Source organism: Phoenix dactylifera, chromosome 6 (assembly GCF_051530095.1).
Source record: "Phoenix dactylifera cultivar Ajwa chromosome 6, Ajwa_hap1_PhDact_Kaust_v1.1, whole genome shotgun sequence".
Lineage (NCBI taxonomy): Eukaryota > Viridiplantae > Streptophyta > Magnoliopsida > Arecales > Arecaceae > Phoenix > Phoenix dactylifera.
In genome coordinates, this window is record NC_143195.1 from 586,652 (window position 1) to 613,763 (window position 27,112).

Genomic DNA, 27,112 nt, shown 5'->3' on the forward strand with positions numbered 1-27,112 from the left:
GGACGAGGCAAAAGACAGAAGATAGGGAGTTCGGGCTCTGAGCGCCGAGTCGACTCCCAGGATTGTCGAGTCGACTCGAGTGGACCAAATTCAAAAATAGATCCACGGACTCCATGGGATGAGCCGACTCCGAGAAAGCCAAGTCAGCTCCAGAAGTTGGCGAGTCGACTCCCAGCCTAAGAGGCTACTTTAATTCAAATCCGAAACAGTTGCCGAGTTGACTCCAGAAAAGCATGAGTCGACTCCCGCTACAGCCGAGTCGACTCCTGATCGCGCGAGTCGACTCCAACCCACCAACGGACACATTGTCAGGGTGTACAGAGTGTGCAGAACGGGCAGAAAAAGCTCTCTAACGGCTAGTTTCCGTGGGGGTTGGTTTAAATAGCCACAGAGGACTGTAGCAAAGCAGAGAACAACCATTCCACTCCAAGTAATCAAGCTTTCAATCTCTGCAACTTGTTCTTCAACGAAAAAGAGGGAAGAGCAGCATTAACTGCATCCACCTACTTCTTCCCAACATTGAAAGAGCCTCCTCCTGCATTCAAGTCGACTACACATTCAAGAGGAGACCCGAAGTTCAAGAAGCCCTTCCTCTTCTCCAACTTAAAAGCGTTTGAGGGCTCTTAACTTCGTTATTGTTCATATTGCCATTTATCTGCTTTTGAGAAGCTGTATTTTTCTGTTTGTTCTTTTCATCTACACATTGTCTTTGCTTGGTTCAATCGGGGGATTGAATCAAGGGTATAGAGGTTGGTTGGTGAGCCGAGTGTAAAACCAACGTGTAAGGGTTCGATTGTGATCCCGGGAAAACAATCGGGGTTGGTTCTAGTCGGTGAGCCTGGGAAAACCGACCGAGTTCGTTGTGAGCTCGTAAAACAACAAGTTTGGTTGTGAGCTTGGAAAACAACCGGCTGTAATCCAAGGGGTTATAGTGAATTCCCAAGTGAGACTTGGGGAGTGGACGTAGGAGCAAGGGTTAGCTCCGAACCACTATAAAACTTGGTGTTTGTGATTGATTGTCTCTCTTTCTCTTACTCTCATATCACTCACAGCACATAGCAATTAATCGAACAACTTGCAATAGCTTTAATTAGTCATCCACATCGTTTTAAATTGTAAGATTATTTTAAAACCCAATTCACCCCCCCCTCTTGGGTTGTCTATCTGGGCAACACATAATAAATAATTGCGCTCCCTATCAAGGATAAATCCACGTAACATATCCATGCACAGTTTGGCCCCAGATTTATTGAACCAAATCATAGTTAGTAGTTGTACCTTCAAATTAGGGAACCACAGGCATGTAATATATACATCTTCAACTTTGACAATGGTTTCGAAGAGATTGTCTCGTCTCATTGACATTTCAGTATATACCGATGTGCTAGTACAAAGTCAACTACTTCAATGATTACAAGAAAATAGCTACTCAAATCCATCATCAGACAATATATACCATGGCAGATATATGAGTATGATGCCTAGCTCACCCTTAGCTGTGAACAATTTTCAAGTGTCTAAAATGATCCAATTCTCCTTAAAGAATACACAACCAACCACTTGGTCATTCTACTGATAAGAGATAAATAAACTCTTCTAGCTCATAGGTTAATGTGTGACAAAACCTTCTAACTGTTTAAGACTCTGTGTAGGAGAGATACCCATGAAATATCTTTAAATATCATGCTCAATATGCAAAAATTGCTTTTACAGCATTTCCTACTTCCGATAAGCTCCTACTTGCACTTAAAGCCATGTAAGTGCATGTTCCCAACATGTAGTAACCTACCTATGTGGCAGTAAAAAGTGTACACTCACATTGTTATAACCTCCAAGCCACAAATATCTTCTTGTAACATTAAAGCTAGCCTAGAAAATACCATTGCCAATGCAAAGTAAGACCTTATCGTATTATATTACAATTTTATCATGATTCATTGAATGAACTGAAAGCATCTCAAGTATAATTTATATAATTTGTAAAAACATAACCACTAATTTGAGCAGAACGAGGAATCAATTATCTCAAGTTCTCCCTTACTTCATGCATACTTGTGTAGAGAACAGCAACCAACTTGTATGCACAAAACCATGAAGGGTAATTATAACTCCTACTAATGTGGATTTGCCTTTTCACATAGGAAAGTCTAACTCTCCTTTTAGATTTTTCTTATAAATTTAGAACACCCATAGAGATTCAATCTAATCTAGCCTCTTTTGGCAGAAGTGTCAATTGATAGCTATAGAATTGATCATCATCTATGAATATGGAATAACTTAGATCTGTGCTAACATATGACATCTTCTGCTAGGTGGAGATTATATCTCTCCTTCTCTAATTAAAACACTAGGAAACATTTATGGATAATTAATCTATTTGCTCAAGATAATTAATATATATGCTTCTTAAGAAATCTTTGAGTTCAATCACCATGGACATATGAATACTAGTTGGCTATCTCCTAACTTCAATAGACATGTTAAGTAGGAAAATCTTCACTCAACATACTAACTTACTAAGTATATAAGCCAAAAGCATATGTTTTGAAGTCTGACTCATTAACACTCATAGATTCAATTCCACTCATTCCAACACTTGCACCTTAGGTATAGATGGTCATCTCATGAAGATCCCATCTTCATAATAAATCCAATCAATCCCAGCAATCATGACCATGAAAGCATGTCATTATACTGGTGAAACATGTTGCATGATACATATCATGATATCAATGTAATCAAAGGAATTTAAATTACCAACTGATTAAACCATCATTAAAAATTCCAAGGACCAACCATCCACAACTAAAAGTCATGAAATTTTAAATAAAGTCTATAATATCTTTTAGACCACTTATCCACTACCACGAATCTAAACTCCCACTACTCCAGCTGAAAGATCCCATCTTCCCATCAGCCCAAACTCGGCTTTGGAGCACTCCTTGCAAAAAAAGAATAAACAAGGACCAATCATATTCATCTGCAACCCAAGATAATGAGGTTCCACCTCAAATAAATAATGCAAAACTATTATATAAATTTTTTTAGTTCAAGGATAAATGACAACTTAATCTAGTGGAAATGTACAATAACCCTTGCATGGTTTGTTCGCAAACTTGTTAAACCAAAATCACAGTGGGTAGTCGTGCCCTCTGGTTAGGGGACAACTTACATGCTACTTTTATAGGATCATCATCTTCAACTCTGATAGTGGTTTCCAATAGGTGGTTTCATTCCATTGACAATTCGGTATGAAGCATATCTATGTAAAAGTGCAAAGTCAGCTACTATAATAACTATGAGAAAAGTCATTCCAGTCGATTATTAGACACTGTACACCATGGCAGACATATGAGTGCAATGCCAAACCTCACCTGTAGTTGTAAACAATTTTCAATATTTAGAATGATCCAAATTCTTCCCATGGAAATGTACAACGTTCCACTTGGTCATTCTACCCATAAATAACAACTTGTAGCCTCTTTTCGAGCTTGTATGCTAATGTGTTACACCATTCTCTAACTATTTATGACCATGTACAGGAGATCCCCATAACATACCATGTTCAATATGGCAAATGGCTTTTAGGGCATACACTACTTCCAACATTTTTAATGCTGAAAATTAGAATAATTTAGAGGCGAAAGATAAAGCATCCTCTTTTAAGGATCATTAGTTTTAATTGGCATTTAAAATAAAAACTATAAAAAGTTAATCAAGAAGTACAATACAGTGAAACCATAGAAAAAACTTACTTTCTCAAAAAGATTTAGACAATCCTGATTGTCTTCAAAGTCAACTTTTGCCCAGTCAATGCCATCTTGGATATATTCCTAATATAAGAAATCAAAACCATGTTTAAATGTCCAATGAATATCAAGAATTTAGGATATAAAAACAGATCGAAGAAAAATGTGGTACGATTATGCATGGAATAATAGAAATTGTTAAATTCTTAGACTAATAAGAGATAAATATAATGGATTTATATTAAAAACTAATTCATACGGCTTTGGATCCAATGATAAACAACTACAGCATCTTAATATACAGGATGAACAACCAATTAGAAAATTTACTACTAAAATGCATGTGAACATGATTACACAATGAGAGAATGTGTAGCATCAGCTAGGGGCATAAAATTGTGATGTTTGAAGCAAATTTAAAAAATAAAAAACAACAGAACATATATTTGTTCAGTTTTTGGCTTGCTTAAGACCTGTAGTAGGGATAAGGTTCATGGTAGCTAGGGTGACAATAGATAAGAATATCAAACATCTTTGAAACGAAAATAAAGACTCAAGGTATTGAATCTATATTCAAAAATTAGAAGCAGTCCAGACCTACTGACACAACTAACAACAGTTCGTCCAAGCAACTTCAAGGTGAACTAAAATAATCAAGTGAAATATAGATGGGGAAGCCTCATGGCTAGATTAGATTTGAAATCTGGGTAGGTCATCCATAAATGGAATCCAATGTGGCATATATCTAGTTTGGGTTGGTGATTTCATCAAGCATGATCTAGTTCTAATGCTTTTGAAAGGTTTGACAACTCATGGTTTCATTTGAGGCCCCATCCTTAGTCATGTAATCATTTCCTGCATGCTAATGGCCATGGTATCCCTAAATAATGATCACTGGTATGAAATAACAAATGAACTAAGTTATAGCATAAGCTTATGTACATGAACTCTTCCAGAAGGAATCTAGTTATAAGATCACAGTAGGCAGTATCTTAAGCATCTTATTTGGTAGTCACTACAAGAGGAGACTTGAGTTGACTTAGGCTTTCCTATACCTCCCCTACTCATTATGGGAGTGCTCCAAGGATCTCCCCTCTATACACTTAAGACCTATTACCAAGTAATGTCTTATGCCTCAGGTTGACCAGCACTAACACAGAAATAAAGTGGACTTTACAAGTATGGAACAAAGACAAGTAGAGAAGCTAAGGGTTCGAGCAAAGAAACAGAAAGTTCGGCATTAACCCATTCTCATTATTCAAGCTCAGAAGAGTCCTCTTGATCAAGTCAAGCTTCCAAATCATGCTATGGGCGAGAAGAACTTGAAAATATGGTCACGTTAATCTCATATGATTGATGTTTCAGGTGCAGCTTCAGTCATATTCATTTTCAATTTCATTGCTCATCTAGATCTAGCGCATGTAGTATTCATATTGATATAGGATTCTTGCCCCAAACACAAATGCTTGGCAAATGATAATCCAAATATCGAACCCCCAACAATTGGGACAAGGCTTGATGGTTATAATCATGGTATGCCACATCATACCGAATCGGGCGGTACGGAGCGTACTGAACTGGACGATATTAAGCATACCATACCGTACTGGTACGGAGGGTGTACTAGACACTCAGTATGCCAAACCAGCCCCTATGTCAAGCATTCCGACACGGTGACAAGGTGGCACCGGTACAAGGCCCGGTACCGAGATGGCATACCTTGGTTATAGTTATTCATACGTTGCATGAGAGCATATTGATTCAATATGATTACATGTAGATCACAATGTTCTCATATCTACATGATGGATTTTCCCCAAAGACACTCATAGTTTAATCCCATTATGTAATATGTATCAAGCATACTATCTGGCTCTTAGGATCCAGCCGTTGTATATATTTATATTTTTCTAGTGGACCTATGCTTTGTGCAACATAAAGCGGATCAACCTTATGAGGCATCTTCAATGGAGTAATAATAAACAGAAAAAAGGTATCATATTATTCATATAGGATAAAAGAGGGTCCATGTGATACTGAAGACATGTCACGGGAGCTATTTAGAATGTGATAGAAATATAATTTACTATCACTAAAAAATATTAAAATATTCAGACTTAGCTCTCTGGAAGAAAAAAAAGATTGTAAAAACAAACCAACTTTAAATAAGCACCACAAAACACTGCAAAAATGACTTATGATAATATATCACTACTTTCGGCATTCCTAAAACTGGTAAATTTTCATGATTCCTTGGTTTTATATCTGTACTCTATCACCAAGTTCAGCATTTGTAAAACAGGTAATTTTGCGTAAGTTCCTTCTTTTATGTCTGCGCCTTCCCACTGTTTCAATCAATTAAAGACTGCAGAAACTTACTTCCTGCTCCAGCTTAAACAAGTGGCGGTTAAAATGTTGTTGCAGCCTTTCATTGGCGTAATTAATACAAAACTGTTCAAAACTATTCTTCTGCAAAAACAAGAAATTTATCATGAGAGTATATCCAATATAACCAACTGGGACAACTAATTGCAGAAGAGTTTTACATCAAAAGATTCAAAGCCATAAATATCAAGAATACTGATGGATCTGCCCGTGCGGCGCTTGCCTACAGCAAGTGAGTTGTTGATCTGTTCTACAAGCCACTCAAAAAGACTAGCATATAATGATTTGGCCAATGCATCTCTTGTATCGATTGCCTAGAGAAAAGGAATTTGAATGAAAATCTTCAGAAACCAGAGATTAAAATAAATCAGTAATTCTTCTAGTTAAGAATTCTAACAAACCTGTGAAAGAGTAAGTTTTTGGACAATATTATCATTGCCAACTTTCATTTTACGAGTTGACAGAGCTAACTTTAGATTACCAATACTGCATCCAATAAGTTTTGCAACAGTATGTGCCCCTGAAACAAAATGAAATATTATTAACTGAAAAACAACTAGAATATTGAAGTTCGCTATTTATATATTTCACAAAAGATGCAAGTAGAGAATTTTTACTGACAATCTAGTTTTAAGGTTTGAAACAATTTTTGTACGAGAATTGATTTAATTTAATTTGGAAGTATAGACGACAATCAATGAATACCAAAAGTGATGGCAAAACAGACAAAAGAATGCTCAAGCGTTCGAATGGATAAACCATATCTGGCAACCCATACCTAAGCAAGAAGACACCATATAGATATCATAGATCTTTCCTATTTGATTTTCTATGCAGATATTTATTTTAAATACTGCAGTGAAAGTGTGTGCATACATGTGCGCAATTTGATATTCTATGTAGATATATTATTTTAAATACTTTAGTGAATCAGGCATGCATACGTGCAAGCATGTGAACATTCAAAAACCTGATGAATTAGACTTTTTCAAAAACTCGACATCACAGTCCAAATGTAGGAGGTCAGTGCATCAAACAGGTCATTTAGACTGCCGCCACTTGTATTTTGGGCATGCTTGCACCTCACACAAACAAGATATCTTTTTAGCATTGCCTGCATAGCAGTTGCCACATCATGATCCAAACATGTATGAGATACTCGTAGATCTGACACATTCAGAATGATGGGCACAGAGCACCCAAGGCTTATTTGTCCCTTAAAATAATCCATTTTTCATCTCTCACGGGTTTTGGGCTATCAAAAGAATATAGGCACAAATTGAAAAACCTATCATGATGAAGCATCACAAACTAGAAATGTTGTCATATGGCATTTTAACTAATTTGGATGACCATTAGTATACAGTATTAAACTCTTAATAATGCTAAACTTATTGTAAGCCCCAAGATCTTAAAAGGCAGCCACATCAAGGATCATAGCTAGAATGAGTCAGGAATTTTTTCCAAGGATTTAAAAACTATCTAAATGGTACGGTAGGACCATCAATACCATATGATTCTAGAAAGAAACCAGCAAAAGCACTGTGGTCAGAATGCCGAAACATGTTGGTGCTGGTGCATGTCCCATTGGTACCGATAGGTGCTGGCTGGTATGCACTAGTACCAGAAATGGTTCAGCTGGCACTAAGTCCATGCCAGGGAGCAGGATTTCACAAAAAATAAGTGAGAGATAACTAGCCAGCTAGGCTGCCTTTCACTTATCTATCACAAGGAGTTTTTTGGGATCCCATTTAGTGCCTTCTTGACTGAGAGAAAGAGGGAGAGATGGAGAAGAATAGAAAGAGAGAGAGAGAAGGGAGAGAAAATAAGGGAAGGAGGAGGGTGGGTGAGGTGTTTCCACCCTAAAATCCAGGTTCCTAGATGCCGAACACCCGCTGGATCCGGTGAGAACCCAATCCCACACCCTTTTTTATTTTTTGCTCGTAAGTTGGCAATAAAAGGGAAAAATAGGGGAATTCATTCAAAATTTTTCCCTTTGGCATGAAATTTGGATATGTTGTGGGGTGGGCATTATCCTATGCACACTAATTTCATTCTTTTGCACATATTTTATTTTATAAATAATTATTACTTTTGGATTAAATTAATTATTAAAAATAAAATTAGAAGAATTTCAGGGACAGAAAGAATATGTGCATCAATAGAGTAGAGTGCACATGCTACTAATTTATTGCTAGGTTTGGATGAATTGAGGGCACATTTGGGAGCAACTGAGCCTAAATTTGAAATTATGAGAAATTTAAAATTATCCTAGTAAATAAGCTTTTGTTCATCTAATGACAAATATAGGTAGTACACCTACGGGCAAGATATGCGGTACCAATTGTACCGACGTACCGGTGGGCATCGATACCGGTATGGTACTGAACCAAATCGAGCCGAACCGGTACTGTACCGATGGGGCTAAAAGCCAAAAAAAAATTTGGAGCCGGTACGGATGGTACCGGATCGGTACGGATCGGTACCGGATCGGTACCGGGCCGGTACCGGATCGGTACGGGCCGGTACGCGCCGGTACGGGCCGGTACCGATCGGTACGGGCCGGTACCCGTCGGTACGATTCGGTACCGAAATATATAGTTGTACCGTACCAGTAGGGTCCGATACCGGTATGTACCACCGGCCGGTACCGACCCGTACCGACCGGTACGGCAGACCATGCCTACGAGTGCCTATAAAAGCTCTCAAAATAATTAGTTTTTCAAATTTAATATAATTTGTATTTAATTTTCAATGAAAATTAATTAAAAATTATAGAGATTAGCCTAAATATTAGAAATAGGAATACAAGAAGCAAGATTTTCTATGCCTATCGGCTAACGACACGACTTGGTATGCCCTTGTGTCATTCCATGCCAACTTCGTTTCGACACAGCAGAGAAGGAGGGGCAGAGAGAGAATAGGAGAGAGGAAAAAAGAGGAGGAAGGGAAAGAGAGGGAGAGGGAAGAAGGGAGGGATAGATGATGAAAACCAATGGAGGCCTGTGGAGCATGGCTCGATGTAGTAGAGAGGGTGGGGGAGAGGAAGAACATGAGAGAGGAAGAGAGCGAGATGGAGAGGAAGAGGGAGGACAAGAGAGATGGAGGCTGCCAGAAGGCCATTAGAGGTTGTTGGAGGCTGCCGAAGGCCTGCAGAGGGCTAGAGGTGGTGCAGAGGGGTGGAGTAGGGGCTTCTCCCTTCGGATCTCTGTTTCTTTCAAAATAGGGGTCCATCGGGACTCCTTTTTTCTCTCTGGGCCCCTCCAATGGCCTCCATCTCTCTCCCTCTCTCTTCCTCCCTCCTCCCCTCTCTCTCTCTCTCTCTTTTCCTCTCTTTCCTTCTTCCTGTTTTTCTCCTTCGCCAGTTTCTCATTTTAAATGCCGGAACCATCTCGGTCCGCCGTCGGCACAGCTCGGTATACCCAGAATCAAGTAGTTCGGGATGGTTTCTGCATTCCTTGATAAGAAGATAATCTATAGATATTTTTTAAGTAATTATTATGCATTTTACTAATTTTAAATTTTAAGAATTAAAATTATATTTTCAAGAAACTATTTAGAATTATATGAAATTTGATTAAATGTAAAAAAAAATAAGAAAATGTGTAGAGTTGAGATTTACTACTAGAAGAAAAGTGGTGGAGAATAATAAGAAGAGAGACATATTGGAAGGAAAGTGAGGATTAACAGGATGATCTTATTTTCTTTTCATTTATAATATTGTCCTTATGACATTTTCCCTTTTACAAGTCATTCCAAAAAGAGGCTATCACATAAGAAGGGAAATAACCCCTTTAGAAGTTATTAGTTGGCCATATCTTATTCCTTATTAAGCCCCAAAGTCTGCTAAACCGGTCGGAACCAACCGGTTCCGCCTGTACTATACCGGTACCGGCCTCCACCAGTACGGTACAACCATAGAATTCGGTTTCGACCCTAAAGAGGTCGGAACCGAACGGTTTCTTGCCCGTACGAATGCGAACTGCACCGGTTCGCACCGGTACCCACAAGGAAGAAGGGAGAAGAGGACCTCTCTTGTGCTACCAGGCCTCTTTTCTTCCTCCCAAGCGCCTCGTGGGGAAGAAGACCTTCTTTGCTCGCGGGAGAAGGGGGAAAGAGAGGAGAAGAGAAGGGAAGAAGAAAGGAGGAGCTCGGAAAGAAGAAGAGAAGGGAAAAAAAAAGAAAAGAAAAAAAAGAGAGAGAGAGATGCCGCGGGGAGCACGCTTGCATGCGGGGGCATGGGCGTGAGTGGAGAAACGCGCCCCGACTCGCTGCACACGCATGGTTCCCCGCACGGGCTCGCTGCACAGGGCAGCGAGCCCCCGCGCTGCCCTGCGTGGGCTTTTAAATGCCACTCTGTAGCATAACGAGGATGCGCGCGTGTCCGCATGCGCGTCCGCACGGTTTGTTTCTTTTTTTTTGTCTGAACCGGTACCGAAACGGTACCGGCCTCCATTGGTACGTCGGTTCAGTCGGTTCTGCATACCTTGTTAGGCCCCATACACATATAAAAAAATCATCCCTTACATATGGAAAGGATTCGCCCAATGAAGAAAATTATCCAATAATAGAGGGGAATCAACTAATAAAGAAAATCATCCACCATGAAGATATTTTAGAAAATGTTATTAAGATAGCTATCATTCATTTTAGTAATTTCAGAATTTATATGATTTTCACTTGTTTCTCAAAAAATATTTAAAAAATCTAAAATTTTTATTAAAGGTAAAAGTATGGAACATGTGTAGATAATTTAGAAGTTGATTTTTAATAAAACAATCATGAATTTTACTAATTATCCAAATTATTTATTTCAAATCACAATTAATTATTAATAATTGTTTAAAGGCAAAAAAAGTTAGGTTAAAGTTTAAGAAAATTAACACAAAACACCACAATTTTTCAGACTATATTGGAAATTGTTTATCGAATGTATGGTAAGCATAGGTCTTTCGGTGGCCAAATAGAGTCTAGTAAGAAAAAACAAAACAAACCCAATATCGGCTAGCTTCATGGAAAGATAGGCATGGAAAGACATATTGGATATGCAACTATTGTAGGATGACAAATAAAGGAGGTGGAGTCATCAATTGGCTACAAAGATGTCTAGAAGTGTACTAAGTTGTCCAGGGAGGTCTGAAAAGCAATGAGGAACCATTTGTTCAGTTTGAATGAAGCAAAGAAACTAGCTAGAGATCAAAGGGCTCACATAAACCGCAAGGTAGACGAGAGCCATTCTCACAAAGATAATGAGAAGGACAAGGACGAGCTGTCCGATCTGGATGACATGGAGGCAGCTGAGACATGCATGGCTATACAAGAATCCAAGCAGGCGCAGTTGGCCCAATGCAAGAGAATACTTTATAGGCACAAATTGAAGCAACTATCATGATGAAGCATAACAAACCTGAAATACTGTTATATGGTATTTTAGGTGATTTGGATGGTCATTAGTTGACAGTGTATTAATGATGTTAAAACTTATGGTAAACCCCAAGATCATAAAAAGCAACCATGTCAAGGATCATAACTAGAATGAGTAAGGGCCACCTTTTGAAAATAGCATTTGGTAAGCACCTCTGCAACAACCTGGATTGTGGATGGGTCTTAGAACACCCATCAATCCTTGCCAAGATCAACATGAGTTTAAATATACAGGTATTAGACAGGTCATGACAAGGTTGCACATGTAGCCTTCTATTTTGTTTTATTTATGAGTTAAACCTAATTGTCTTAGATTACAAAATATCTGAGTAATTGTTTTTTTGATGAATGAGGGGCCCATATCACAAATAATGTATAGCTTTTCAATTTTTCTTTTTAGTTTATGGAATTCTTTTCCATTAGAAAGGGACTGAAAAGGACTTGGCCAAAGTCCGTCGAACTGGTACCAGGACCCGTACCAGTCGGCATCCGATACGGTTCGGTAGCAAACCAAATTGGTAGGGCAGTGGCAGGTGGTCCATACCCTACCCGGTTCGAAACCAGGTTGACTCAGTGCGAACTAGCCAGTTCGCACTGAGTCGGCACCGAACCAGCTGGTTCCGGATGATAAAGGACCGGTTTCGGCCAGTCCAATATTGATTCCGGCTGGTAGGAGCTAGAACCGAATCTGAATGACGAACCGACCTGGTTTTGCACTAGATCGGTTCAGTACTGCCTGAACCAGGCGGTTCGGCCCGATTCAGTAGACCTTGGACTTGGCCAACCAAAAAGTTACTAAAGAATTCCCATTACTATAGCTTTTTAGTGGGAAAAACTAACTAAACTCGTTCCTATTTTCTGATCCCTTCTATATTCATCATGGTCATCTCCATGTTATCAAATTAAGTGTCCTGAATCTTGATGTTCATGTTTGAGATTTAATCATCAAAAGATTTTTTTCCCATCGAGTAATTATTTCACCTCCATCAGAAGAATAATAATGCAGCTTCAAAAAGATGAGAGAATGACATGCCATACTCAAAAGGCAAGGATCAAAATTGTGAGGATGTACTTCTCAAAACAAAGTAAGAAGGCAGTTCTCAGATCAAGGACAAGGGATGCATTCAAGACCAAATATAGGCAGCAAAAATACCATAGGGGATAAAGGTGAGGGGTCATGGACAAGTTTTTGAATCAAGATTCTTGTGAAGAAAATCATTCTTCACAACCAGCAAGTTAAAGGGCCACAATGAACTGCAGCAATAGCAATCAATAACGCCACTATGATCAAGCTTGGTCACAAGAGAAATGTTCTCCCAAAAATCAACACATTGCTCCTAGAAAAGCACTCAGCCACTGAGCAATATTATTGCACAACTGAAGTATCAGCAATAGTTTTGATCTTGTAAACCTACATGCATGAAATAAAATTATGTCAGCTGCATGAGGGATGTGATCCCATTCTTGAGGAGTCTTAATGAACATTTATCTTCTTAGCTATAGCATCCTTGCAATCTAGTGACAGGTTTTCCTAATGGAAATGGTTTGCATTTGTAAGATATAACATGGCCAGGACTGAAAAAATAGAGGGAGGTGTTGGAAAATCAGGATTTGCTCCTTTTTAGTCTAATATCCATACTTGACAGATTTCTACAAAAGTTTGCAATGAACATGAGAAGATTTAGGTTTTATGGTCTTAGGGATTATGATAAGTGGAAGTTCATGAAATATTACATAAAAGGGAAAAATAAAGAACAATATTGCAAGAATTGTGCTACTATTAGATATTTATCAATTTCATAAAAATCCAATGATCTGATGGAGACAAAAGAAAGAACAGGAAATATGGAAGGAAGTAAAGTGGAAAGACTTCAATAGAGACGAGGAAATCAAGTATTATGAGCAAAGTAGATGAAGAATGAAAAGGAGAGAAACTGGAACCACATTTTCTTTTACAGCATGAACAAAGAGACAGAAAAGGGGAAAAAAAGGGAAAAGAAAGAGAATTCAAAGTATAATCTTAGACATCAATCTTTTAAATGGGAAAACTCTTGAACAGCGAAACAACACCTAAATCTCTTAAATGGATCACAGTACACATGAAAGACTTTACCTTCATCTGCAACAACTTCAACATGGTTTTCATTATCTAGCACAGTAAAGGAGATGTTGCCCAACCACAAAACTGCTGCTAGCATTGCAAATACATTATCCTGATCCTCTTTGCTGATATGAACAATACTCATAGCTTCCTGGAAACAGTTGAAGTTTTTGAGCATGATAATGATAATTATGAAGATTAGTGAGAAAGGATCGTTTATTAATAAAGATATTCATGAATTTGAAAGGCCATCAGAGGTACCATCACAGTACGGAACCTTTCAGCATCATCAACCCCCACAATAGAATAGCAATTGCTCTGCTTCAGATATTTGTATTCATCTGCTTTTCTCAGATTCAGTTTCTCTGTTTTCAAAAAGAATTATAAAAAGAAAAACAGCGGTTAACAGGTAGGAAGTGGAAAAAGGAATAAACAATAGAGCTCTGCATTATACACATATCTATATGAATAAACACAAATAATTTACAAATCACAAAACCCATGAATAATGTATCATTATAATGAGAACATTACTCTTGGGAAGACAAAAGTGTCAAAAAGCTAATAAAACTTATAATTAGTAAACACAAAAAAATGACTAAATTTAGAGGCTTAACTCACCAATATGGACATAAAGGACTAAAGGAGAATTAAAGAAATCATGACTGGATACATCTAACTTTGGAAAAGTAAGCATGCAGTGTTGTATTGATTAAAGGAGCAATAATAGTGATATTCAATTTACTCTCACTAGTTCAGCAATGATGTCAACACAAACAAACATTGCACGCCATTCGCTGGCGTTTCCCCAGGATTAATTATCTCATAGATCAGGTAAGTATCAAAAGTTTGGAGGGTTAGATGTATGTTCACCATCTTTGAATCATTGAATAACTGAGAATATATTGTGTAAGCTTAACATATTATCTGAGAAGACTTTTTTAATAAAGGTTAGGTTTGTAGCTGTTCAACTAATAAACAAGTAGATGTGGTGATTTATCTCGATACATGACATAAATGCAGGCAGGAAGCTGCCAATTTATCATTGTCAATAAGTGAAAAAGATAAGCCAGGGATAGTCTATTACATTTGCCGAACAAATAAAGCATATCTACTGCCTGCATACATAACACCCTAATGAAAGCTGTCCCACGAAAGAATGAATTGTGGCTGACATCAAGTAGGTTGTCAGTCATACAACATAGTTCAAAACATAGTCTGCTGAACCGGCCCGTATTGTCCGGTTCAGCATGTACTGTACCAGTATCGGTGCCAACCGATACGGTTCAGCCGTGGAAAATGGTTCCGGCCCCTATGCGGCTGGAACCGACCAGTTTTCATTGCATACGGGTGCGAACCGGACCGGTTTGTGCCGGCCCGCGCGTGGGAAAGAGCGTGCACTTAGCTCTATCAGTACTAGTTCAAACCGGTCCGAACTGGAACCGTACTGGTCTGGTAGGTGACCGGTATGCCTACCAGTACCGGTGTACCTTGGTTCAAATTATGAAACAGTCAATTGAATATGGATCAAATTTCAAACAAAGATGATGTTATGATCATCTTCAGAGAAGGAGGAATGGATTGATCTTCTAGGATTCCCACAAATTCTTTGATTTCTTCCAAAAGCTGATGATTACTTGTCTTCTTCTAATGTTCTGTGAATAGCTGGTATATTGAGGAAGATCCAAAAAGGCATTTCAGAAATATAAAAGTAAAATGGGTTGGCTTTTGCTCATGTTATGGTAACCCCTCAAGTGAGATGATGTAATGAAACCCAAATGTAGTATGAAGAAAGCAAGGGCGCAAACAATAAATAGAAAGAGGGAAAGTTGATGCTAGAAGGAGAACGAATTAAAGGAGAGACATATCAAAAGAACTTTTCAAACATATTTAAGCATAACAGATATCTAACATAAAGTAACCAGCAAAACGAGTAAACTCGATGACTACTCTGTAGAAAGAGACCCAAAATCCCCATAAACCCTACTAAAGGGAAATAGAGGAACATCAAAGGGAGCTTGCCTAGGTTGATGGATTAAAGGTGGTTTTAACCAAAAATTGAATCAGGTTAAATCAAATTGTTTTCTGGAATCTCCCCCAACCACCACCAAACTGAAGTTCGAATTCAAATGGCTTGGAAATGGTCGGTAGAGGTTACAAGGCCCTTCCACTACCAATCTCAATACATGATAACTAGATGGGATTGAATAATAAAAATTAGAAGATCACCTCTAGTCTCTAATTCTCAATTCATCAATGGCTTACAGCATGCTTCAGATTCACTTTTTCAGCAATGAACATGAGTAGACTTAAAACAACTTCGACTAGACTGTTTAAGCCTCACAGATTGATCAAATTCAAAAAATCATTCTTGTGGTACACCAACAAGCAAGTCAAATGATTAAGATTCATGTTATACTAAAATTAGCAACATCAGCACTGTAGCATTAGTCACAGTGAGAAGATCCCATCCACTAGTTAAATAAACAGCTGATAGCTCCAAGGATTGCCGAACCGATACTGGGTGTCGTATTGGTCGGGCCCGGTCCGGGTTCAAACCCGTACCGAACCGGTTGGCTTGGTTCACGCATCCGTACGTCCTAATTTTTATTTTTTTTGGAAGTTCTCTCTTTTTGAACTTTTTCCATAAATTTAAGTCTAATTTGATTTTTTTATGTTTTCTGATGTTTCTATGATTCTGGTTTAAGCTAGATGATGCATCTTAATACTTTAAAATGATACCAATCATAAAATGAACAACATAAAATATCTTCAAATCAAGATACAATCAATTACACACTTTTAAAGCCAACAAACATACATAATGATATCTAAAATCGGGTCGAGTGGCGATGCCTCTCGTAGATATCCGGATCATCAGTATAATCAGAAGGCATATCAACCCACTTCTCTATCCAAGCGGCGTTGTAGTCTTGCATGTTCATCTCATAACACGCGCACCAGGTTAAAAGCACTCTCGGATCTCTCGTTGAAGCTCTGGCTCTGAGAGGTGTCCTCTGGCTGATAATACAGCTATAGAGAGGCCCATCCTTTTATGCCGGCAGTCAAATCCGACCCATGAGATGCTCCAGGCTGCGTAGGATAGTAGCTATCGAAAGATGTCTTAGATGTACTATATCCATATGGGTCATAGGCTGCCTGTGGCTACGGATAATAGTATCCAGTATAAGACTCGGAACCTGATACGTCTATGGATCCTACTCCATGTGGGAGGTCATTTGCAGCTGCATCGTGTCCTCTTGAATGACCTCGAGGAGCCCATCTCCTATATGCAATCGGATCCTAGTGGGCTCCATCAGCTCGTGCACCGTGTTCCCGATCCTGTATAGCATGCGTAAACTGGGACTTGCCAAACCATCCTGCGACTGTCTCATGAACAGTAGTCTTCTGTCCTCCACTTTCTCCATGGCCAGCAGATTCTTAACCACCAGAACTGTCATTACTGCAGATCCATGACTACCAAAACTGTCATTACTGCTGCTCTAGGACTCCTCCTTGACACTCTCCATTGGGGCCTTTTGTTTTTCTTGTTTGGTCTGCTAGGCAACTGTCTTCTTATCCTTCGTGCCCCTCTACCTAACTATGTCGCCCTCCTGACATAGTTGACCGAATAGTGTAGTGGTCTCGTCCGAGCATCTTTCGATCATGTATTTGAGAGAATATCTTATTTGAGCAATAATGCCACAGCACCGAGTCCTGATCGAACCGGATGGAACCGCCTAGTTCCATCCGTTTCTGTCTAGTACCGACCGGTTCCGGCCGATGTTACTGTGGTTCCGGCCCCTACTCCGTAAGCAAACCGATCTGGTCAGAGGTCTTCACATAATGTCTATGAATCTGGGTTCTGATACATGAATTGAATAGCATGTGCTAGAATGAATAGGATCCCATTTGGACTTCTAGTGACAACCATTAGAAAGCAACCACGAGGGGTGCAACATGTACATAATCCATGGTATGCTGAACCGAACGGAACCGGTCGGTTCTGTCACGTCCCGGGCCCAGATCCGTGACACGGCCGTGCTATTGCTGACTACCGCCCACAATAGCACGAAGCCTCATACATAGGTAACAGGTAGCCAAAAGCAGTCAAACTTTTACATATTAAAATATGTGCATTACAACCTGCTGCTTGATACAAAATACAGAGCCTCTACACTGTTTATATGTACACAAAAGTATATATGTTTCACTCAAAAATAAAGAAGCCCTGTTGCAAAAGAAAAATGCCTCTGACGGCGATCACTGGTGAGGATCTGAAAGAAAATATAAATAAACGGATATGAGCTACACAGCTCAGTAAGTAATCCTGCATAATCTTATCGGATCAACTATAATTCTAAATACGTTTAAACAGGGTTTGAGAAGCTGATATGTATACTATCTAATGATTCATCATGATAAAATATTTATACTGAGTAAACAAATCAGTGTTTTATGTCAACAAAAATTTTCATAAAAATATATACACATATAATGTAAAAACTATACCCCCGGCTTGCCGTGGTTCATGCTCTCGGATGCTACTGCGAAATCGTTATCGGCCACTGGCGGGGCCAGCTCAATTTTTTATCAGCCACTGGCGGGGCTGGCTCAGTCATTCTCGGCCACTAGCAAGGCTGGCTCAGTTGCATTCAATCAGTAGCATCTAAGAGCCCATTAATAGTACCTCTTGCAAGTAATACCTCTTGGATGCTAGGGCGAATTCATTAACGGTCATTGGCGGAGCCAGCTCAGTTTTTTATCAGCCACTGGCGGGGCTAGCTTAGTCATTCTCGGCCACTGGCAAGGCCGGCTCAGTTGCATTCAGCCCGTAGCATCAAGAGCCCATAATACCTCTTGCAAGCGGTACACTTAGCTAGATGCAATTGCTATATCAACTTGCATGCATGATACTTTAAAAATCAGCATAAACATGATGCATGCATAGCCATAATTTATGAGATCAAGCATATTACTTACTTTTCATAGTATGCTATACATGAAATATGTATATGAACAATACTTAAATTTTTTTAATAAATATGATGCTCACATGATCCATATTAAGATTAAAGAGCAGGCTATTTGCATATAAATAACTTATACATTGATAATTCATGTAACATAACATGATCCATAAAAGATTAGGGCAAGTTACTTACAGTAGTTCGTTATCCGAATTTCTCAAATCCAAATGATAGATCTTTAATCCCTAAAACCACATCATAAGAATCACATTATTCTCTATTTATTTATTATAGAATTTAGTTCATCTTACTATGGACTTGCTTGGATCCCATCCAAGGATCTTAGCCCAATTCAATTTACCCAATTTGAAGCCTTTGAGATTCAATTAAAGCCAATTTGGGTCCACATGGGTTAATTGGGCTTTTAATAAAATGGTTGGGCCTGATTTATAATTAAGTCTAGCCTTTTCTAGCCAATTTGGCCTTCTGTCAATTTAATTGGACTTGAACTGGGTCTAATTTACAATTAATTGGGCCTGCTGAGATTAACATAACATGAATGGGGTTCGGACCCAGCCCAATTGGGCTTAATTGGGTTCGGATTTAACCTAATTTGCTTAATTGGGTTCATCCAGGCTCATTTAGGTTCAGACCCGACGCTATTTGGGCTTGAATTTAACCTATTTTATTCAATTGGGTTCGGTTCAATTTTTATTGGGTTTACCAAACCCATTTTCTTAATTTGGGCCTAACGAGTTTCGGACCCGAATTCGGATCCGACCCGTTAGGCAGACCTGTTTTAGGGTCTTTCTCGGTTCTTCCTGAGGCTTCGCCTCTTCGTCTCCCGCTCCCCTCTCTCTCTTCCAGTCTCTTCCTCTCTCTCTCTCTCTCCGGAACCCTAGCCGCTCTGGCCAAAACCCCTGGCCTCTTCCTCTTCCCTCGCAGCCCTCCGGCTCCTCTCCTTCCTCTCGCTGGCAACCGGGGGAGGGGTGAGACTCCCTTGATCCACTGGCCGAGGCGGTGCTTCCACCTTGGAGCAGCAGCGGACGGGAGGCCGGCCCTTCCTCTTCTCCGAAGTGATGCCGGAGAAGAGAAGAAGGGCTGGAAGGTGGGGCCGAGGCCCGATCTCCTCCGGAAGGTCCTCACCTGCTCCGACCACGGCGAGGTAAAGCCGCCGTCCGAGGATGAAGCCTCAAGGGTTCAGTAAGCCCTTCTTTTTTTTTAATTTACCTTCTTCTGCTTCTGTTTCCCCTCTTCTCTTTTCTTTTTTATAACGACGCACCACCTCTTCACCGGAGAAGAGGTGGGGGCTCGACTGGGGCTGGCGGCCCTGTGGCCGCATCTGTTGCCGGCTCGGCCAGACCCGGCGGCCTATGGCAGCCTCTGTGCCCTGTTCACCCGCAGGGCCGAGTCCAGTAGGGCTCGGCCCGGATGAACATCGGGCCTGGGCCTGGGCCGTTCTCAGGCCGGCCCGTGGCCTGTAAGTCTGACCCGTAGTGAAGTCCGGTGGCCCTTCTCCCGTCTCCTCCATGCCAGTCTTCTCCCCTCTGTTTCACTGTTGAAACAGAGAGGAGAACAGAGGAGAACACTCCACAGAGTAGTTTTCCACCCCTTTTTACTTAGTTTAAACCCTATTTACTTAAGTACAGTAGCTCTTACCTTGCTTTGGCCGGTTGTAGCCGAGCAATACCACCTCCACAAAATCCCTCCTTCCTCTCCTAGGGCTGTAGAGCTCCTTTAGCCTCCAGCTCCAAAGGTCCGGCTTCTCTGGTGCAGTATTCTGGAGAGCTAGAGGTTAAGAGGGTATAGTAAACCGTGGGTTAGCAAGCTAAGGGTTTATATAGTGTAGCTTAAGATTTGACCCCTTGGAGAGGTGGCATCCTCTCCTTCCCCCTTGCTCCGGGAGCCACCAGCTGCCCCCCTTCCTCAGGCCAGCTAAGTCCTCCATTAACCAAGGCTGAGAGGTGGCGGGCTCCTAATTTGCATGGTTAAGGGCCAACAGCTGGCCTTCTCTCTACTAGCCAGCTAGGGCCCTGTCATATCTACCCTCAGGCGTGAGGTGGCAGCCCTCCATGGGCTGCCATCCATGGGTCCAATACAACCCACAATACCTGGCCCAAATACCCTCAAACTAGGCCTCAAAAGTATTGGGCCCAATTAGTATTGGGCCCGGACATTACAGATTCAGACCGTACCGGACCGGTACCGACAGGCACCGGTCCGATACAACCTTTGAAATTGGTTCCAACCCTATCTGAGTCCGAACCGATCGGTTCCGACTCCGTACCGATGCGAACCAGTCCCTCTACAGCGATATTATCAACAACATGACACCTCTCAGAGCTAGAGCTTCGGCGAGAGATCTGAGAGTTCTTATGACCCGATGCGCATTCCTCAGGGATTGAGTATACAAGACTACAATGCTGCTTGATTAGAGGGATGGATTGATCTGCCTCCTTATTATGCTGATGATCAGGATATCGACGAGAAGCATCGCCACTCGATCCGATTTTAGATATTCGAGAGTTTTAAATATATATAATTGATTGTATCTTAATTTGAAAATATTTTATTTTCATCTCATGATTTGAATCATTTGGAAGTAATAAGATGCATCATCTAGTTTAAATCTTAAAGCTAAACATAGAAACATCAAAAAAAGGTCCAAAAGAGAGAACTCTCCAAAAAAAATGACGCCGAGGCCGAAACCCGATCGAACCAGCCGTACCGGTACGGTACCGGTTCGGTTCGGTACGTACCGATACGGTACCGATGCCCACTGGTACATCGGTACGGTCGGTACGGCAGACCTTAATAGAATCCATATACAAATACATGTATATGCTCGTACATTGGAAAAAAAAACACTTCATCTACCACAAACCTTAAGAACAACAAGGTGGTCTCGAGCTTCCATAACTCATAATGTATTTGATAGACAAGCATAGTCAATTTTTGAGGACTCTTAAACAAGAGAAGTCCATGCCCTATATCTGCAACATTCCAATATAGCCAGTTTCATAATCAGTGTCCTGGCTCTTTTTCTTTCATTAAATTTATGAGAATGCAAATAAAATCTTAAGGATGAGTCTCTCTTCTAGATGCCTAGCAATAGCTCCTAAAAAAAGACAAAGTAAAAATACTGCAGGGAAGCCACCTCTAGATCCTAAAGAAAGAAAGAGAAACTGTTTTACATTTTCACCAACTTTAAGTTTTATAGATAAAAATATAATAGCAGAAGGTTCTCTTAATACGACTAACCATAAGAATGACCGAAAGAAGTTATAAGACCGAGGTTTTCACTTCTCCACCATTAGTAGTAACATAATAAAAGTGTCGAAGCTTTCTATGCAATAGCAAGTCACATTATTGTCCTTGTCGATGGGGAGTTACCAGGCAAAGTACTGCGATTGTGAATGACTCTATACCTAATTTACTAATGTGTTAACTAAATACCAATGCAAATATACGATTTTAAGAACTACATAACAAGTGTGCAGGAAAATATGATAGATCATGTGCATGTTACAAAATGCAAAGCCCACAAAATTAAGAGTTATACAGCTCACCAATGACTAAAATGCCTCAAAGATATGATCACATGCATCTAACAGAGGCAGGGGCAGATATGTTGGACAATTAATGCACAGTGTTGCATATTTATATATTACTAGCAAAAGACTCTCTCCTTAGTTATATATTTATTTACATATTACCAAGCCAAAAACTTCCTCCTTTTCCTTTCATGAAGAAGAAAAATGGAGAAAAATTTCATACATTATGATCCAAGAGATCTTAATTCTGCATAGCACTTTCTAGGTTAGCCTGAGACAGTACTTTCAGATTCAGTGTTTAAAATTTTGTTTGCTCCTGCATTTGCTATACCTGTCTGATCTCATCTTGAAATCTCTCTCCTACCCTCCCCAACCACTCCACCCCCCAACCCCTCTCTCACTCACATTGCTTAACTGCTGATAGCGAGGTTTTAAATACAATGTACCTCTTTTTAGTCTTCCACATGTAGATGGAGGGATTCTGGATACAACAAGATTACCCATGTGCTATCTCTTTCCAATTTGATAATTGCATGTGATCCCATGCATTATTACAGAGGTCTTGTAATACTAACTAAGCAGGAGACACATGGGGGTCATCATCATCACTATCCATGCCCTTCATGATGATTGTATGCAAGCAAAAGTCAAGAAAAGGCTATGCTGCATATGTAAATCAAGGTCATCTTACTAAGTATACCGAGCTTAACCACATTTGCAGTAGGGTCATTATAAAAGATAACTTTTCCCATTAAAAGATATTTAATCACATTTTAGTGATATTCCACATTCTTTATGGGTGAAAATTTTCAAGTGTCATGACTATAATTCCAACTCGAAATAGCCAGCAACAACTATAGAGACAGAGTCCAATGGAAGTCAAGAAAACTAGCCCAAGACATAGATATGAAGGGAAAAAAAAAAGAACGGAGATAACATACCTCTAAGAGATAATGAAGCACCAGCACAGAGTTGATAAAAGATATGATACGACCGTTCACCAATGGCACATTGAACTACTCTTGACTGCATATAGCATATAAAAATTAAAATACATCATGGGACAGAAAGCACAAAACTAGTAAGAATCATCTCACCAGACAGATAAAAGTACCTTCTCAAGTAAAACTGTCCACACATAGAAGTTGAGCAGGCAGAAACAATAGAAGGGTAAAGCAATCAATGTCGGATTGGAAAAAATGGAAGAAAATATATTCTGCAAGGAAAACAAAGTGATTCAAAGTACATTCCTCTTACATGTTTGAATCTTGGCACCAGAAATTTTCCCAGTCATGCTGAAATGAATTTCAATCAGCTTGCCCTGAAGTCAGACACCAGGATTTAATGAAAAAATATAAATTGGTTTCAAATTTTAACATGAATGTTCTGCACACAGAAACTAATTACTTCAAAGTCTATGAAGTGGCAGATTTCAAAAGCCATCTACCTTATTCAACATTTCAACTCCCAATATTTAAGAGAAATTGAAGGCTTGGAATAGACTGTTACAAGTATCCGGTGACTAACAAGAGTAAAAATCATTGAAGCTAAATAACTCACAAAGCGACTGGAATTGTCATTTCTTGATGTTTTCGCATTGCCAAATGCTTCTAGTATAGGATTTGTCTGCAAGATTTCATATTCTATGCCACTACCCCCTCCGAGAGCAGCCAAATATTGCATTGCGATTTTTGCTGTTTCAGTTTTTCCTGCTCCACTCTCACCACTAGAAAGAAGACCACAGTTAGTGATTTAAGAGTACAAGAATTTGCTTCATTAAATTCACTTCTGAACTTGAAACATTAAACAAATACCAGACAAAGAACAGAAAGAAGATAACAGATTCTCAGAATATAATATAAATTTTTTTAGTCAGAATAAATCAATCATGGTAATACTTTTAACCAGTATGCTTGTTCTTTCATATATTTTTCTTCCCTACTTTAGAAACTAGAAAGAAGTCCTTACAGTAAAAGAAGAAAAAAAAGATCTTTGATAACCTTTTATAAATTTTATTCAACTCCAAAAGCAATTTTGATTCCACAAGGATCTCATGGCTCGATTACTGCTCAATCTCAAAGAGTGAAAAATAAAGTAACCAGGAGGTCCATTAAGTCATGATGCTGACTTTCTAGTTGTAATATTAAGCAAGCATATTTATGACGCAGGCATTACATGTGTAACATCTGCAAGTCACCTATATATTTTGAGCAACTTATATAATCACAAAATATCTAATATTTTCATCTAGGATGCATCGCACTACAATCAGTAATAGGCCATAATCTCCTCCTAGAGATGTAAGACAGAAACTGATATAGAATCTGAAATAAGGTTTAAGTTGTTATTATTTCAAGAATTGAACGAGAAATACAAATTCTGAAATGACAAATGAATCAGATGTATAAACCACCACTAAATAAATGGCTGACAGAAAAATGACAAGGACGTGATTTATAATTTGTATTAGCCTGCTGATTTTTGATCAAAGATGCTGCAGTCATGCAATATTTATCATTTTATTTGTATATTATCCAACTCTAATAACCTATGTATGAAAAAAAAGTGTTGGGAAAGAACAACCATAAGGCACATAAACAAGGAAAAGATAAGATTTCAATTACAGAAAACACAACTAAGAACATCATAGAAAGAACGTCTGCTTTCTGTGTGCCCTTTTAGTTTCATATAATGAGCTATTTAATTTTCTTTCTTAGTCAGCCCACTCTTCTAGTGATATGAAAAGAATGATTTTGTTATTCTTTTTGATATATTGCTCAGTTCAATATCATGCATACAGAGGAAGAAGTTCCACCTTTCACTTGAAACAAACATCATCTTATATATGATGTAATAGCATCTATTCCAACAAAAAGCAACAGAAAAAAGTGAAAGGAGAAAAGTGCAACATTTATCTAAAGAATACTGAAAAAGTAACACCATGACCATGATCTGCAATTATCAAAGAACTGGATGAAGAACTACTGACCTTATAATAATTGATTGATTAACTTCATCTGCAATTAGGGGGGGAAAAGGAAAATCAAAGTCAAAGTTCAAGGTGGCTAAATATAATAGTAAGTTACATGTTGTAATTATGATGCAAATTGCTTACTTGAGATAAATTACCTCTTATCATTTCGCGAATGGCAGTATCTGCTATTGCATAAACATGTGGACTGTCAATAGCTTTTCGCCTATATGCTTCAATGAGATCTTTTCCATAAAGATTTACTTTTTTAAATGGGTTGATAGCAACCAAAACTGGTCCTGCTTTAGTCTAAGTTGCAAGATGAAAAGATTTTTATGTGTTAAGAAAATTTATAATGAAGCTCTCAAATCTAGAGAGAAGATGAATTAATGAAAGTACTCAGTCAAATCTACAGGGAGCATGACTTAGTGAAAGTACTCACGTATATCATGTCTTGGGAATATCTATATTGCAGATTGTATAATACTGATGGTTCATTTAAATAACTGAGTTGCATAAGATCATCCACACCATCAAGAATTTCAGGGTTTGCAGGTAACAGACTCTCAGTGTTCAGCCTCAAAACCTTCAAACACAAATTTAGATGACAAGCTAGAATATTGTAAAAGAGAAAACAAAGGTTCCTTAATATTTGGACTAGAATAGCTTACTTCACCCTCAGGAAGAGATATAACAGATACTGCCCCAGAAGTTGACAGAATGTTCCCCAATGCCCAATCACCATTTGCAAGTTTGCACCAGGCTTGAACCTTCTGAAACAATAAACTTTAACATGTAGGTCTTACAATCAATAGACAGTATGTGGATCATATCATACCAACTGCAGCAGTTAATTTTTTTTAAAAAAAAAATGTACTCAATATTGGTAGGAATCTAAATTAAAATATTATACAAGAAAGCAACATAAGCAACCATAACTTCCAGAAGCCATTTGCTTATCAGAAGAGTCACAAGATTATATGTAGCAGTTGACAATACAATGTTTCTTTATTCAAATATGCTGGGACAAATTTGCCCATTAAGATACGCTAAAGCAAGGTTCGTCGTCTCAGTATCGGATCCCGTACCAGTACCACACCAGCACAGTGTCGGTTGGTACGGTACGGATTTTTTTTAGCATACCGCATGTCGGTACGCTATCCGTACCGGATACCGATACCAAACCGATACAGTATGGTATGCCTTGTACCGCCCGGTTCGGGCTGGTACGGCATACCATGCGCTGAAGCAATAAGTGTAAAATTAAAGTACGAGGAGAAGCCTTATTTGTAACAACTCTAAGTAGTTATTCATATGACATGGGAGAAATAATATTTTTTCTAAGATAGAGACCAATCATGCAAGAGATTATGCAGAATAAAACCTGACAACTCTAATTTTAATGAAAGAGAATCATTGTCGAGCTTATGAAAAGTACAAGGAAAATTGGACTATCAAATAATCAAATGTGACCCTTAAATCCTTATTCAGTTGAAGATTACAAAAAAGGTCCCCACAAACATATGCAGGAAACTGATGCATAAAAATGATGGGACTACAAATGGAATAGCATGGCAAAATTGATGCATAGAACAACTAAAAGGCTTTTGAATATAGAAGGCCTTAAGGACAAATGCTTATCACTTTTGTCAGGATGCACTAATATATGATTCCCCAGATCAGCCAAAGGACATATGAATCCGGTTGTAAAGAAGTGTATTTTACATGTATTATCCTATTATCAAGACATTGCAGCTCTATCTATATTCCATGACTTGCCTCAGAGGAAAACTTCTTGGAAAATTTGGATTTACGCAAAAGTGGTACAACCTGACCAAAATATGATACCTAAATTATGGATCATGGTAGATATTAAACAAACTTTCTCAAGTAGTTCATACATGAAGTTCTAGACTTAATACCTGATGGGAGTGGGTAGGACCTTAATCCAACTCCTA

General features: G+C 39.0%; 1 protein-coding gene across 5 annotated transcripts in view; it reads right to left on the bottom strand.

The window, feature by feature from the left end:
• LOC103712460 (myosin-1-like) overlaps window positions 1-27,112 on the bottom strand; it is a 51,236-nt gene that overhangs the window by 20,610 nt on the left and 3,514 nt on the right. Inside the window, exons 2-15 of one of the 5 annotated variants that reach the window (XM_008798987.5) lie at window positions 25,826-25,927; window positions 25,597-25,740; window positions 25,313-25,463; window positions 25,173-25,200; window positions 23,744-23,909; window positions 23,441-23,504; window positions 23,298-23,311; window positions 23,125-23,209; window positions 13,921-14,024; window positions 13,672-13,810; window positions 6,536-6,654; window positions 6,296-6,448; window positions 6,129-6,218; window positions 3,756-3,833 (exon numbers count right to left, since the gene is read on the bottom strand). In XM_008798987.5, coding sequence (XP_008797209.3) covers window positions 3,756-3,833; window positions 6,129-6,218; window positions 6,296-6,448; window positions 6,536-6,654; window positions 13,672-13,810; window positions 13,921-14,024; window positions 23,125-23,209; window positions 23,298-23,311; window positions 23,441-23,504; window positions 23,744-23,909; window positions 25,173-25,200; window positions 25,313-25,463; window positions 25,597-25,740; window positions 25,826-25,927 — 1,437 coding nt within the window. Of the gene's footprint in view, window positions 1-3,755; window positions 3,834-6,128; window positions 6,219-6,295; window positions 6,449-6,535; window positions 6,655-13,671; window positions 13,811-13,920; window positions 14,025-23,124; window positions 23,210-23,297; window positions 23,312-23,429; window positions 23,505-23,743; window positions 23,910-25,172; window positions 25,201-25,312; window positions 25,464-25,596; window positions 25,741-25,825; window positions 25,941-27,112 lie in introns of all 5 variants that reach the window. The other 4 variants (XM_039126894.2, XM_039126893.3, XM_088724262.1 and 1 more) reach the window with 4 other exon arrangements.